Source organism: Chiloscyllium punctatum, chromosome 16 (assembly GCF_047496795.1).
Source record: "Chiloscyllium punctatum isolate Juve2018m chromosome 16, sChiPun1.3, whole genome shotgun sequence".
NCBI classification, from domain to species: Eukaryota; Metazoa; Chordata; class Chondrichthyes; order Orectolobiformes; family Hemiscylliidae; genus Chiloscyllium; species Chiloscyllium punctatum.
Window position 1 is genome coordinate 65,095 of NC_092754.1, and position 16,847 is coordinate 81,941.

Genomic DNA, 16,847 nt, shown 5'->3' on the forward strand with positions numbered 1-16,847 from the left:
AATGTGTACCATCAGCAAGATGTATCGCAGAAAATCACCAAGTCTCCTTCAATTGTTCCAAACCGACAACCACTACCTCTAAAAGATAGAAGAGCAGCAAATATGGAAGCATCACCACTTGCAAGTTCCCACAAGCAACTCACCATCCTAAGAATATATCAGAATTCTTTCACTGGCACTGGGTCAAAATCCTGGAATTCCTTCCCTACCAGGACTGTGGGTCTATCTATAACATAACGACGGCAGTAATTCAAGACGACAGCTCACTATGAGCTTCTCAAGGGCAACTAGGGACAGGCAATACATGCTGGCTCTGCTAGTAAAACCTGGATCCCATCAGTGAATAACAAAATTGATCTCCCATTTAAATTTCAGCAATGCTGTTGTACTATGTCTAATCTTATTAATATGCAATGAAAGCATGCTAATTTCGGTCACTTTTCTGTTCCAGCCTTCTTTCTTTATTACTTTGACATCCTTCTGCCTGCTGTCCAAAATTGGTGGTACTTCATTTGCAGATTTTCTGTTCCTCCACTTTCTTTGTGAATTTCCATAAAACCATTTCTCCATTTAATAACTACCTACATAGAATATAACAGCGAGTACAGGCCCTTCGGCCCTCGATATTGCACCGCCCTGTCATACCAATCTGAAGCCATGTGACCTACACTATTCCATTCTCGTCCAAATGTTTAGCCAATGACCATTTAGATGCCCTTAAAGTTGGTCAGTCTAATACTACTGCAGGCAGTGTTCCACACCCCTACTACTCTGAGTAAATAAACGATCTTGACATCTGTCCTGCATCTACTCACCCCTCAACTAAAAGCTATGTGTCCTTGTGCTAGCTATCACCAGAGGTAAAAGGCTCTGTCCAATCTATCTTACCCTCTGATTATCTTATATGTCTCAATTAAATCACCTCTCAATCTTCTTAACAAAAACAACCTCAAGTTTGCAAGATTTGTAGCTCAGGTTGAGATTCTGGATGTAGGTTTGCTCGCTGAGCTGGAAAGTTCATTTTCAGATGTTTCATCAGCATACTAGGTAACATCCTCAGTGAGCCTCCTGACAAAGCACTGCTAGTATTTCCTGCTTTCTAATTTATATAGTTGGGTTTCCTCAGCTTGGTTATGTCATTTCCTGCTCTTTTTCTCAGAGGGTGGTAAAGGGGTCAATGACTATTTATATCTTATACAATCCAAGACATTCAATGGTGTTACCATCACCAAAGTCCCCAATATTGACTATTTATGGAGGTACAAACCCTAATTAAAGATACAAGTTTGATCTACAGGTAAGAACAACAGGTCAGCTCTTTGAATGCTTAGCTGGTAGAGGATGGTATATTGCAGGATTCCATATGGCTTGGCTGATTTTCACATACAATGTGCATGTTTGGCTACATGGTGAGGTCTTAAGAGCAACCCAGACACCGATATCAGTGAACCCACTAGGGCAAACAGAATAGTCATCCTTGAAGTGTAATTACATCCACAAAGTACATATCATTCTAAATGATGGATCCAAATTTGCATTCTTTGGATCTGCCAGGAGACAAGGAGGGTTATTCATTGCTGAATAACTACATCTGACCTGCTCTTGTAGCCACATAGATGGTAAGAATTCCACATCTTAATTGGCTCCACCCTGCATGCAACTTTGAAGTGAAGCAGTCAAATGATCGCCCTTGTCTTGATGTCCTGGTTTAGAAATCAGCCAGGGGGTTACATGTTATAAATCAGCCTCATCAGCAACCTGAGCAATTTGTTCACTTTACACACCTGATACTGAAATAGGGGCACACCCAATCTATTGTGCAGAATAATGCCTCTGCACAAACTCATGAACAGACTAAAGGTAATCATTTTTGGTCCAGAAAAGTGCACCATCTATCTCAGATTACTCTATCTCAGTTTTCAGCAATAGGTGATGCTTGCTGCATACCCTATTGCTGCACAATAATAATAGAAATGGTTTTCACCACTAAGATATGCTGTGTCCATCACACGAATAAATTGTGGTATACAAAAATAGAAATTGCTGGAGAAACTCAGGTCAGGCAGCATCTGTAGAAAGAAAGCAGTCCATGTCATGGCCAGACCCAAATCTCTCCAGCAATTTGATTTTTTTTCATGATCTTCAGTATCTGCAGTGGTTTTACATTATTGTGGCATATGACTTTTTCAGTGCCAGTGAGATGTTAGGTGTGTAGGTCCTATAACACAAGAACTAGTGGATTGTATCAAACAGAATATTCCTTCTGCTATTCACGAAAAGGTCCTGACTGCATTCAAGTGACATGCCCTTGCAAAACAAAAAAAGTGTTCAACATTAAATGTGATTCCACAACTGGATGCTTGTGAAAACAAAGAATTAAGCTGACAGTCAATTTAGGAATGCCAATTGAGCTTGCAGTGTGGTGCACATTGTAAAATTCAGTCCATCATTCTTTAGTACAAAAAACATGCAAGCATATACTACACCTGTTTCAACAAACTAATAGGTGAGTCATTCTCTGGATGGTTTCTCACAACAGTGGAGTGACATATTAAACCAGGCAGTTTGACTATTTTAAAAAAGCTTGACAATTCACTGTCAATCACCACTTTAACTGCTTCATTCTCCATGGCAACACTACTATCAGAGTTCACTTGTTGACCAATGAGCACATTTTTCATAAAACATGCTGCTTTCCCTTTACACTCGTACTGCAAATTACCCTGAAAAGCGAAAGATGCAAACCTTCAAAGCCTTTTGAAAACAATACTCAAGCTCTGTTCTACCAAACGAATAAGTTAAAATTTCAAAATAGGTGACGTACTTACTCTTTATTCCAAATAGTACATAAGAGTAATATGGAAACCAATCAGCAAAATTAGTTTCCTTTGTTGTAAGGGCTTCCAAAGATCTTTTATAGTTTGTAAAATTAGAGGCATTTCAATCTCAAATTCATTATGACACTCAAAGCACTCATTCATTTCTGCAGTTTCAATATTTCCAATTACAATCTAGCTCACAACCAAATAAAAATGCATTGCGTACAAATGCATACACCCTATCGTACAAAATTCAATACAGTAATTTAAGCTGCACAGTCATTTCAAGGTAAAGTTCATATACAAATATTTGAAGAGAGGGCATTTTGTCAAATTTTCCTAAAACTTTAGGTACAATCTCAAATTAGTTTCAATTTTTACTTGGTAAAAGTTTAATTTGTTCCTGTATTTGAACAGAATTATACAGCCAATATATTGCATAAGAATAAGTATTTTATTTTCTCAGACTGTATTTTTAGTTCTTTACCCCAAATTTTTAAACACTTCCAATGTGGGGTGTGATCTTTAACCAGTTTTCAGTATGTAAAGTTGCAACAGTCACCAATTGAAGACATTACTTGAGAAATATAAACAGTAAGATTTTCAACAGCTGGCCATAAATTGCAAATAATCTTTTGCCAAACCAGGAATTCCCTTTTTAAATAAAATTGCTATGCTCTTCAAATTACTTGTCTCTTTAACACTATTTTTTTTAAAAAAAGAATGTGCCAGTAAAGCTGGTATACTGCAATGACAGTTACCTCAAAGTAACTGTTGAACATATCCAAGACAAAAAGAATAAAGGTTCAAGCAGGGACTTGATTCACAAGCAGAAGTAGTGATCCAATCTCTGCTTTCCAACAGAAATATAAAAAATGTGGACTTCCAAACTCATATTTAAGGAATACCTTTTTTGTGAAATGGTTTAAAAATAGTTGGCCTATGTAGAAATTTAATTGATAGGAATGTTAACCATTCAATAAATGTGGACCTTGTATCAGTGATAAACAATACACTGGTTAATTGATGTTCACATACTGCAGAAGTCTGACTAGATTGTTACGTCAAACCTCAAATTCATTGGTTTTTCTAGCCACCTTCCTTGTACAGTAGAATATTGTATGGCAAAGATACTTTCACAAGTCAATTCAAACATAAGCACTCAATATAAAAGGCTCATGTTTAACGGAAGGGTACTTATGTCTACAAAGCTATCCCAATTCTAAAATTCAGTGAATAATTTCTGGTTTATACTCATTGCAGCGCACACAAGCATTTTCAGCATAAAATGGATACAAATCTAAAGGCTGACAAAGGTACAGATTATTTGTGCAGCTATAACTTACATAAGATGACATTCAGAGCTCATTATATAGAATAGGTTCATTCAGTGCAGCAATCTCAAAAACAAATCACCTGTTAGCTCTTAAATTGAGCAAAGCACTTTACATGCTAATGTAATATTACTTATTTGAAAAGCATTTTTAGTTTGATTTGTGTCCAAAGTTTCACTGTTCAACATAAATTATTTCAGCCCAGCAATGCTACTCTTCCCCAAACTTTCAAACATTAATTAAAAATCAAACCAGATTTGCAATTCATATCAAGAACTTAAATTTCCTTATAAGCATTTCAATATTAAAGGAACTATAGTTAAAAAATTACTTTTCTTATTTAAGGTACTGGGAATTTTTAAATGTTTGCCATTATTTATTTTTTGAATCCCTAACAATAAAGCAAGTTATTATCAAGAAGTTCTGCAAGTTTTGATGTGGCACTATGACAAGAGTGTTTATTTTCAGTCTGCAGTAACTTTAGGCTGAGTATAACTGAAGATACTTTTGAATAAAAGGTATGGGCTTAATAACTAAATCAAAAATAATTTCACTGATCTAGGAGAAAGCTAGTCATGAGTAAATCACATCTGAAATAAAGCTAAATTAACAATTCGTCACAGCTGAAGTGACAGTAAAAACCCAATACATTCTCTAATTCATATGCAAAATAATGAAGGATAATCATGAAGTGTTAGAGTGTCGTGGCATTTTTGCGCAAGACCAATTTTTTCAATTAATTTAAGCATCCATTTTTATACTTATGCTTGTAACCCATTAAAATGCAGTCCACCTATTGGAAGAGGCCATTTTTCCTTAACATTGTTACAACTCCTACTTTTTCAGTTTGGCAATTCAAATTTTATTTCTATTTTTTGTTTTTAAGGTTCACTAAGAGAAACTTTATAAAGCATGTTGAACATTTCAAATGTAAACATTTTCCTGGCATGTTTTATTCACTTGAAGGAAAAGTATAAAATTTTACAGTCCAACTGCAAAGTTTTAAATGAGGTAAATTCAACATAATTTGATTCTGTCAGTCTATTCTTAAAATTGGCTGCAGAATAACCCAATGGATTCCAAGTCCAAAAGTCCAATTGCAGCTGGGCAGTGCACGTTGTCACAGGGTTGAGAAGGGTTTAAACTAGTTCAGCCTGTTGCACTTCAGTTAGCAATCCTTTCAATCTCATCAAGGTCATCTGTATCAAGCTTTTCAATTCTCTTGTCTGAAACAAAAACATATTAGTTAGAAGTAAATTCTTGCGAAGCATCTTCTGTCAACACTGAAGTATAAATGCTGAAATCACAAGCCAAATATTGAAAATGGAATTTTCTCAGTATAATTGGGACAAGCATGTGTGATATCCATCCACTAGCTTATCAAGCAATGTTTAGCTGCCTTTTATGAAAAAAATACTTCCAAATCTACAATCCTTTAATCAACCTGTTCAGATCTGTGATCATATTGTTCAGGGACAGGAGGAATTTGAATCTTAATCTACCTATCCAAAGGTAGGGACACAATCACTGCACCACAAGACCCTCCATTTACATTTACCTACTCAGGTGTTTTTCAAATAGATTCCGATAGCAAAGAAACAGACCCTTTGGTCCAACTTGTCTGAGCCAACCAGGCTTCCCAATCTGAGGTGGGGGAGGTTAGTGCTGAAGAGAAGAGGTAAGATGACTGCTTGAATTGTTAAAAGTAGGCATGAACAATCAAAGTGCATAAACTCCAACTTTTAGTTCACTGGAATTGTTGAAACTGTCAAAAGGATCCATTGAGGCATTTAGAAAATCTGACATGTTTGGAAAAAAAAACCTTTATTTTTCATCTCTGATGACATAAACTGGACGGATACTGCATGACTGTTTCCATCACCATCCATGATCACAGTTGGGTGTTAACTTCATTGTTTGATTCATAATGACAAGTTATTACATACTGTTTGAAGTGGAACTATGAATTTCACTGCTTATTGTTATAAGGGGTTGTGCATTTAAACTAAAAGACTGTGAGAAAGCTTTATTAAGTTGAAGGAATGTAAATACTCATATCCTTTAGGGAAGTATATCTCTTCTCCTCATCTCATCTAGTCTCGCTTACATTTCACTCCAGAACTAAACCAATGTTGCTGAATCCACACTGCTCTCGAAGTGATCCAGCAAGCCACTTAGTTGCCTTCCTATTCATATACCCAACCAGATGACTTTTAAATGTTGCAATTGTACTAGCCTCCATCACTTCCTCTGGTAGCTCATTCCTTACACACACAAGCCTCTGCGTGAACAAGTTACACCGTAGATCTCTTTTCTATCTTTCCCCTCTCACCCTAAACCTATGCCCTCCAGTTCTTGACTCACCCAACCCAGGAAAAGGACTGTCTATTTATCCTATCCATGCCCCTCAATTTTATAAACCTCTCTCAGGTCACCCCATAATCTCTGACAATCGAGGGAAAACAGCACAATCTATTCAGCCTCTCCCTATAGCTCAAATCCTGGAATGCTGGCAACATCCTTGTAAATCTTTTCGGAACCCTTTCAAGTTTCACAACATCCTTCCGATAGGATTCACTCGATCTCTCCTGTCTATACCTGACATATACTTGCTTCTTTGTCTTAACCAAGCCCTCAATTTCTTTAGTCAATCAGCATTCCCTGCACCTATCAGCCTTCCTTTCACCCAAACAGGATATCTCTTGATCTCATTATATCATTTGTGAAGACTTCCTAATTTCCAGCCACCCTTTACCTGTGAATATCTGCCCCCAAATCAGCTTTTGAAAGTTCTTGCTGAATACCATAAAAATTGGCTTTCCTCCAACTTAGAATTTCAACTTTTAGATACAGTCATAGAGCCATAGAGATGTACAGCACGGAAACAGACCCTTCGGTCCAACTAGTCCTTCCGACCAGATGTTCCAACCCAATCTAGTCCCACCTGCCAGCACCTGGTCCATATCCTCCCAAACCCTTCCTATTCATATACCCATTCCAAATGCCTCTTAAATGTTGCAATTGTACTAGCCTCCACTACTTCCTCTGGCAGTTCATTCCATACACGTACCATCCTCTGCGTGAAAAAGTTGCTCCTTAGGTCTCTTTTATATCTTTCCCCTTTCACCCTAAACCTATGCCCTCTCGTTCTGGACTCCCCACCCTAGGGAAAAGATTTGTCTATTTATCCAATCATGTCCCTCACAATTTTGTAAACCTATCCTTTTCCATCACTATTTTAAAACTAATAGAATTATGGTCACTGGCCCCAAAGTATTCCCCCACTGACACCTCAGTCACCTGCCCTGCCTTATTTCCCAAGAGTAGGTCAGGATTTGCACCTTCTCTAGTAGGCACATCCACATAGTGAGTCAAACTTTTCTTGTAAATATTTAACAAATTACTCTCCATCTAAACCCTGAACAGTATGGCAGTCCCAGTCTACATTTGGAAAGTTAAAATCTCATACCATTACCACTCTATTATCCCTTAACTGGGATCTCCTTACAAACTTGTTTCTCAATTTCCCACTGACTATTAGGGGGTCTATAATACAATCTCAGTAGGGTGATCCTCCTAACATCTTAGGGCAGCTAGTGCCAAAAGTGGGAGAGCTGTCTCATAAGACTAGTCAAAATAGACAGGCATTAGGCTGGAAGAACACAGCAAGCCAGGCAGATCAAGAGGTACAGAAGTCGATGTTTCAGATGTAAGCCTTCTTCATGACGGGGGATGGGTATAGGGGGAGCTGCAGACAAAGGGGGAGGTGAGGGCAGGTTGGTGAAGTGGGGATAGGTGAGGACAGGTAGAGGATACCACCTGGTTAGTCAATGGAAGGAACGAATCCGGTTGGTGGCAGGAAGGAGTGGAAGGGACAGGGAGGGGAATCAGGGAATGGGAAGGGAAGTTATTTGAAATTTGTGAACTCTGGGATGTAGAGTGCCCAGGCAGAAGATGATGTATTGTTCCTCCAATTTGCAGTTTGGTTCATTTCGGCAATGGAGGCAGTCAAGGATGGTTACATTGGAAAAGGGACAACGGGAAGGGAAATTAAAATGTTTTTAATAAAGCTTACATTCGCATTCCCTGATGGAAAGAAGATCAAACCAGGAGCACCTTATGCAGTGAACTAGGTTGGAAGAGAGGCAAGTGAACCTCTGTCTCACCTGGAAGGACTCTTTGGGGCCCTGGATGGAGGTGAGTGGGGAGGTGCACTGGCAGAAATTGCATTTTTTTTTCAGTTGCAGGGGAAGGTACTGGGGGTTCGATAGAGAGAGTGGTACAAACCAAGGACTATCAGAGGGAACAATCCTTACAGAAGGCAGAGAGGGGTGGGGAGGGGGAAGATTCTTGGTGGTGGGGTCTGGTTTGAGTTGGTATAAGTGTTTAAAGATGACATGTTGGATGCAGAGATGGGTGGGTGGTAGGTGAGGACAAAGGGGACTATTTGTTTATTGTGTTTTCGGGGAGGGGGGGGAGCGGGGAGATTGAAGTGGCTTCACCGTGGAACAAAGGATGGCCACTTCCCTGCCTCCCTATCTCCACTCCCCCACCCCTAGTCCTGAAGAAAGGTTACAGCCAAAACATTGACTTGTGTACCTCCTGATGCTGCCTGGCTCGCTGTGTTCTTCCAGCCTCCTGCCTATTTTGGATTCCAGTATCTGCAGTTCTTTTGTCTCAGACTAGTCAAGTAACAGCCTGTCAGAGGATGAGGACAGGATCAGGAGGGTGGAGTGGGAGAAGAGAGGGAGTGAGAGAGTGACTAAATGAAATGGAGGACAACATGGTTTTAAATTATAGAGCTAAGCAGTCATACAGCCTTCGGTCAGACTAGTCTACATAGACCACCGTCCCAAACTAAACTAATCTGTCTGAATTTGGCCCATATCCCATGAAATCTTTCCTTTTCATGTACATATGCAAATATCTTTTAAATGTTGTAACTGTACCTGCATCCACTACTTCCTCCAGAAGTTTATTCATACAATGTTAAAAAAAGTTGCCCCTCATATCGTTTTGAAATCTTGTTCCTCTCACCTTAAAAATATGGTCCCAAGTTTTAAACTCCCCTGCCTTAGGAAAAAAAAACCTTTGCTGCTCACCTTAACTAGGCCTCTTTTGATTTATAAATTCTGTAAAGTCACCCACCAACCTCCTACGCTCCAATGAAAAATCCCAGCCTAATTTTATAACTCAAACCCTCCATTCCTGGTAACATCCTCGTTAACCTTTTCTGAACCCTCTCCAACTTAATAATACCCTCCCTACAACAAAGTTATCATCTCTGGTTTGTTACCCATGTCATGTGCTCATGAAGCAAGGAATAGTGTGTGTGTGTGTGTGTGTGTGTGTGTGGGGGGGGGTGTGGGGGGGGGGGGGGGGGGGGGGGGGGGGGGGGGGGGGGGGGGGGGGGGGGGGGGGTGTGGGGGAGGGGGGGGGGGGGGGGGAGGGGAGGGGGGAGGGATGTGGGGGAGGGAGGGAGGGATTCAGACACCTGGATAATTGGGGATGATTCTAGTGGACTTCTACAAACAGGATGGTCTATACCTGAACCAGAGGTGAAGTGTATATGGATTTCAGTAAGGCATTTGATAAGGTTCCCCATGGTGGCTATTGCACAAGATATGGAGGCATGGAATTGAGGGAGACTTAGTGGTTTGGATCAGAAATTGGCTAGCCGAAAGACAGAGTGTGGTGGTTGATCAGAGATGTTCATCCTGGAGTTCAGCTACTAGTGATGTACGGCAAGGACCCGATTTGGGGCCACTGCTGTTCGCCATTTTTATAAAATGATCTGGATGTGGTGTAGAAGGATGGGTTAGTAAATTTGCAGATGACACTAAGGTTGGAGGAGTTGTGGACAGTGCCAAAGGATGTTGCAGGTTACACCTCTCAGCCCAGCTCTGCAGATACACTGTACTGGGCTAATAGTAAGATTTTTTGATAGTGTACGTGAGCAGAGAGATCCTGGTTTTATGTGCATAGATGCCTGAAAGTTGCCACCCAGGTTGATCTGGTTAAGAAAGCATATGGCGTATTGGCTTTATTGGTAGAGGGATTGAGTTTCAGAGCCATGAGGTCATGCTGCAGTTGTACAAAACTCTGGTGCGGACGCACTTGGGGTATTGTGTGCAGTTCTGGTCACCACATTATAGGAAGGATTTGAAAGCTCTGGAAAGGGTTCACAGGAGATTTACTAGAATGTTGCCTGATATGTAGGTAGTCTTATGAGGAAAGGCTGAGGGATTTCAGGCTGTTTTCATTAGAGAGAAGGTAATTCGAGGGTTGGGTAGGATGGACAGTGAGAACCTTTTTCCTCAGATGGTGATGTCTAGCATGAGCGGACATAGCTTTAAATTGAGAGGTGAGAGATAGAGGACAGATGACAGAGGTAGTTTCTTTCCTCAGAAGTAGAGGTGTGGAATGCCCTACTTGCAACAGTAGTAAACATGCCAACTTTAAAGGGCATTTAAATGGTCTTTGGATAAACATATGGATAAAAATGGAATAGTTTAGGTTGGATGGGCCTCAGATTGGTTTCACAGTTTGGCGCAACATCGAGGGCTGAAGGGCCTGTAATATTCTATCTAGTTTATGTTCCAAACAGGGCAACAAGAACACTCTCAATATTTCAGAACAGGCCTTACCAATGCTTCTGGAACTCAAATGTTGAGTCTTGAAAGCTACAAAGTGCTCAAGCAGAAAACAAATATGTTCTTCTGGCTTTCATTGGACCTTTACTGGAACAATGTATTGGGTCTAGATCAGCAATGTTAGTATGAGCACTCCCACATGAAAGTCACAAATAGTTCACTCCAACTAAGGCATGATAATGTCAAAACTTCATGCACAGTATTTTATTTAGAAAATATTACATATTACATATTATTTAATGTAAACGTTCTGGTGGGATAACAAATTCAGATATTAGCTCAAATGTTTGGAATGCTAAAAGTATTCCAGTCATTGGCCACCTCGTATTTTGAGCACTGATCGGCAGTTTTCAGATGTTTGTTTTTGGATTTGAACATACAAATGCAGTTCTAGTTTATGGTTTATTATGAATATGAACTCAGGAGTTGAGTGAGTAGGATAATGTTTTATAAGTGACTGATCCTAAGTTGGAACTCTAATGCTTCAAAGCCACGAGGACATAATTAAGCAAGTGAAATCTCAAATTCATCAAGAGTTTAATTATTCTGGCTGGATGTTGGAATTCAAGATGAAAATGTATATTTTCAAGTAATCATCTACATACATTACTGTCCAGTTTTAGTGGTTACTGCTGTTATAACATTAGTGTACATTTAATTAGAAAACTAACTCAAGTTAGAGGAATTTTCTCCAAGTATTGCCAATAATTGACTTGACTTTTTCAAATTGCGATAGTAACTCTCAAATGTTTCTGTTAGATTTTATATATAGAAATGTGATGTGACATATAGATAACATCTACTATGTAAACAGAGGGGTATGTATAGATGGGTATTTTTCAGATCAGAGATGAGTTGAAAGCTGTGATCCCCAGGGATCGGTGTTGGGCCTCATCTTTCCTGATTTATAACACCAATCTTCAAATTGCTTATTAGGACAAAAATCTATAAATATGCAGTTGGGGAGAGTAGTGAATTGTGACGAGGATGTTGAGAAACTTCATAGGGACACTGACAAGCTGGCCAGAAAGGCAGACAAATTTTGGTGCAGAGAAATATGAAGTAATGCATTTTTGTAGAAGGAAAACAAAATAATAGACATTTAAATAGTAGTATTGAGGGGAGTAAAGGAGCACAGTGACCTCTAGGTTCACATGCAAAATTCTCTGAAGGTGGCCAGGCAAGTTGAAACAGTTCAGGTGGCTTACAGGATCCTGAAGTTTACAAGTAGGGATTGCAGTACAGAACTGAAAATGTGTTGCTGGAAAAGCGCAGGTCAGGCAGCATCCAAGGAACAGGAGAATCGATGTTTCGGGCATCAGCCCTTCTTCAGGAATTGCAGTGTGTTCAATTCTGGGCATCTTATTTAAGGATGGATGTTAAAACACTGGCGAGAATGCAAAGGAGATTTACTAGAATGATACTAGGAATGAGGAATCTTACCAACAAGATTAAAGAAATTGGGCTTATTTGCCTTGGAGCAGAAAAGATTAAGAAATGACTTTATTAAGATGTTCAAAGTTATGATTTTTTAAAAAACAAAAACAGGGAAAAGAAGGATATTCTATTTTCACTAGTATGTCAGTAACTAGGCATCACAATTTCAGGATGGTCAGCAAGAGAACTAGGAGTGAGAGGAGGAGAAACCCCTTTACTTAGTTGTTAGAATTTAGAATGGGCTGTCTGGGAGGAAGGTGGAGGCAGATTCAAACGAGAACTGGATTATATATATTGAAAAGGGAAGCTGTAGAGGTAGGGCTGGAAAATGAGACTAAAGTGGGGGAGCTCTTTAGGGAGCCAGTAAAACACAATGTCAAATGGTTTCCTTTTGCACTTTAAAATTCTATCATTTACCTCAGATATAATGGGTACATATTACAAAACTCCAAGCAGCTGTAATTTGCACACAAGTTGACTCCTTGAAAATCAAAAACATTCAGAAGACATTTTGGTTGATCAGTAACATAGCAAGTTTGAATGAATACTGTTCCCTCTATATTATATAATATAATGCATAGCTGAAAGGTCTAATAGTTTAAGCACATATTTTATGATACAGATGCAGAATTTAAACTGAACAGTTAGAACAATTCTAAGTTAATCTACATGGTTAAATTGGAATTTTTCAGTTCAATTAGATAATTTTCCACTAAATGCAAATTTTCCACCCTGCCAAAATCAGTCTCAACAGTACTTTAATGATAGAAATCCCACAAATTAAAGGACTAAATGACGTACTGAAATGATCTTGGATTCGGTTGAGGATATTCATGCTGTATTTACTGTCCACCATGTTAATAGCCAAGCCACGTTTGCCAAAACGACCTGTTCGTCCAATTCTGTGAAGGTATGTCTCGCAGTCTGGATTACCATCTTTATCCACTGGAAGGTCAAAGTTTATGACGACGGAGACCTGCTCAACATCAATTCCTGGTTTGAAATTAATCAAAGTTTCACCAAACAGCCAGAGGTAATGTAATGTAATAAAATGTTAAGCGGTAGGGGAAAAACCAATTCATACATATACTGTCAAGTATTTACCCACACAACAGCTTTTTAGATCAACATATCAAAATATACAAGGCTGAAAACATGTATTTCCTCTCTAAATTCTCTTTTAGATGCTGGCAATTTTCCATATCTTTGCCTTACTATGGCTATTTTTTTCCTCAAGTCAGTCTTGATATCAAATTACTGAATTGATTGCACATGGGAAAAGAACAATAAACAAGAACTCATCTTCACCAGCTTCCATACAACACCTTCACATTTGAAATAAAATTCTAAGGTCCTTGGCAAAAGTTAAAGAAATGGACACTAAAGTCTCAAGAAATTATGAAGGAGTGATTTAACAACATGGTCATGAAATAATTGGTCTTAAGATTTTTTTGAAAAACAACAAATAAAGAGACATGGAGCAGCATGATTTTCAGGACTGGAGTCAAAGGACACATTACTGAAGGGGATATAAAATAGAAATAGGCATTGAAGGAGATCAGAGCTTAAAAATGTGTTGCTGGAAAAGTGCAGGTGGTCAGGCAGCATCCAAGGAGAAGGAGAATCGACGTTTCGGGCATAAGCCCTTCTTCAGGAATGAGGAGGGTGTGCCAAGCAGGCTAAGATAAAAGGTAGGGGGGGGGGGAAGGGGAGTTGGGAATAGGATTGGTGGAAGGAGGTTAAGGTGAGGGTGATAGGCTGGAGAGAGGGTTGGGGCAGAGAAGTCGGGAAGATGATTGCAGGTCAAGAAGGTGGTGCTGAGTCTGACGGTTGGGACTGAGATAAGGTGGGGGGAGGGGAAATGAGAAAGCTGGAGAAATCTGCATTCATCCCTTGTGGTTGGAGGGTTCCTAGGCGGAAGATGAGGCGCTCATCCTCCAGGCGTCGTGTTGCCATGGTCTGGCGATGGAGGAGGCCAAGGACTTGCATGTCCTTGGCGGAGTGGGAGGAGGAGTTAAAGTGTTCAGCCACAGGGCGGTTGGGTTGGTTGGTGCGGGTGTCCCAGAGGTGTTCTCTGAAATGTTCCGCAAGTAGGCAGCCTGTCTCCCCAATGTACAGGAGGCCACATTGGGTGCAGCGGATGCAGTAAATGATGTGTGGAGGTGCAGGTGAATTTCTGACTGATATGGAAGGATCCCTTGGGGCCTTGGAGGGAAGTAAGGGGGGAGGTGTGGGCGCAAGGTTTGCATTTCTTGAGGTTGCAGGGGAAGGTGCAGGGAGTGGAGGTTGGGTTGGTGGGGGATGTGGATCTGACGAGGGAGTCGCGGAGGGAGTGGTCTTTCCAGAATGCTGATAGGGGAGGGGAGGGAAATGGTGGTGGGGTCTGTTTGGAGGTGGCGGAAATGACGAAGGATGATCCGATGTATCTGGATGTTGGTGGGGTGGTAGGCGAGGACCAGTGGGGTTCTGTCCTGGTGGCGATTGGAGGAGCGGGAAGTGGAGGAGATGCGATGGAGAGCATCGTCAACTAGGTCTGAGGGGAAATTGCGGTCTTTGAAGGAGGCCATCTGGGTTGTTCGGTAATGGAATTGGTCCTCCTGGGAGCAGATGCGGCGAAGGCGAAGGAATTGGGAATATGGGATGGCGTTTTTACAGGGGGCAGGGTGGGAGGAGGTGTAATCTAGGTAGCTGTGGGAGTCAGTCGATTTATAGTAAACGTCCGTGTTGAGTCAATCATCCAAGATAGAAATGGAGGGGTCTTAGAAGGGGAGGGAGGAGTCTGACACGGTCTAGGTAAATTTGAGGTTGGTGTGGAAGGTGTTAGCAAAGTGGATGAACTGTTCAACCTCCTCGTGGGAGCACGAGGTAGCGCCGATACAGTCATTATGTAGTGGAGGAAAAGGTGGGGGGTAGTGCCAGTGTAGCTGCAGAAGATGGACTGTTCCACATAACCTACGAAGAGGCAGGCATAGCTGGGGTCCATGCACGTGCCCATGGCTACTCCTTTGGTTTGGAGGAAGTGGGAGGATTGGAAAGAGAAGTTGTTCAGTGTGAGGACCAGTTCAGTCAGTTGAAGGAGGGTGTCAGTGGAAGGGTACTGGTTGGTTCGGCAGGAAAGGAAGAAGCGGAGGGCTTGGGGGATGGAGGTGTACAGGGACTGGATGTCCATGGTGAAGATAAGGCATTGGGGGCCAGGGAAGTGAAAATCATGGAGGAGGTGGAGGGCGTTGGTAGTGTCCCGAACGTAGGTGGGGAGTTCTTGGACTAAGGGGGACAGGACCGTGTCAAGGTATGCAGAAATGAGTTCATTGGGGCAGGAGCAGGCTGAGACAATGGATTGGCCGGGGCAGTCAGGTTTGTGGATTTTTGGCAGGAGGTAGAAACGGGCGGTGCGGGGTTGTGGGACTATGAGGTTGGAGGCGGTGGATTGGAGATCCCCTGAGGTGATGAGGTTATAGATGCTCTGGGAGATGATGGTTTGGTGGTGAGAGGTGGGGTCATGGTCAAGGGGGCAGGAGGAGGAAATGTCCGCGAGCTGGCATTTAGCCCCAGCAATATAAGGATCGGTGCACCAAACTACCACCGCACCTCCCTTGTCTGCCGGTTTGATGGTGAGGTTGGGGTTGGAGTGGAGGGCTGCACATTGCGAGGTTGGAGTGGGTGAGAGGGGTGGACAGGTTGAGGCGGTCAATGTCGCGGCGGCAGTTGACTATGAAGAGATAGAGGGCAATTTAGAGGCCAGCACGGGGTGTCCAGGTGGATGGGGTGTGTTGGAGGCAGGAGAAGGCATCGTCAGAGGGTGGGCGGGAGTCTTGGTTGAAGAAGTAGGTGCCTGACCTGCTGTCCTTTTCCAGCAACACATTTTTAAGCTCTGATCTCCAGCATCTACAGTCCTCACTTTCTCCTAATTGAAGGAGAGAATGTGGTGTAAGTTAGTGCTGAGTCGTTGTGGACAGCTGCTTCCAGGAAACTTTTACGTAGGATGGCACTTAGACATGTCCAGTAAAATGGAGCCAGAATTTCAAAAGCAAGAGTCTTCAGGGCAGAGACTGGAGGTGGAGAAAATATCTTGATATGAGTTGTGTGATGTTTGAAGCTAGGCTCTAACTTCACAGGATGCCAAGGATCTAATTGAGCCTGAGCAAGTGGTTCAGAAGAATGATGGAATTACTGCTCCTGAAGCAGATTTAAAGCTAGCACAGAAAGCAATGGCTTTGTTGCTTCTCCCAGAGTTACCAAGGAAGTAAAATCAGAATGTTCCTTAAGCTAGCTCCTGGATACTTTGCTATCCATTTGATTGCTCAATCTTAATGTCTCTTTTGCTCACTTAGCCATAGGCATTGATAATTTAATACTTTTTGCCACAAACTTTGGTAATGTTAAGGCTCAGATGAATAGTAATGGGAAAAACAAATTCCTGGAACATGACATGGGAACATGACATGGAACCATAAGGTAAGTGTGCAACCAAACACCACAATCATGCTTTGAGACATGTTCCCTACTTGTTTTCATTGGAATTAACAATCTATCATGTGGTTTAATTAGGGTTTTGGGTGACAAAAACAAGTTAGGTAGGGTTAGGTCAATGCTATCATTGTTAT

General features: G+C 41.3%; 1 protein-coding gene across 1 annotated transcript in view; it reads right to left on the reverse strand.

Moving 5' to 3' along the window:
* Positions 1 to 2,812: 2,812 nt before the first annotated feature.
* The window catches only part of LOC140486883 (ATP-dependent RNA helicase DDX19A-like), an 89,499-nt gene continuing 75,464 nt past the window's right edge, over positions 2,813 to 16,847 (reverse strand). The window contains exons 11-12 of the mRNA XM_072585919.1: positions 13,045 to 13,236; positions 2,813 to 5,379 (exon numbers count right to left, since the gene is read on the reverse strand). Of these exons, the coding sequence (XP_072442020.1) occupies positions 5,318 to 5,379; positions 13,045 to 13,236 (254 nt within the window). The 3' untranslated portion in view covers positions 2,813 to 5,317. The remainder of the gene's footprint in view (positions 5,380 to 13,044; positions 13,237 to 16,847) is intronic.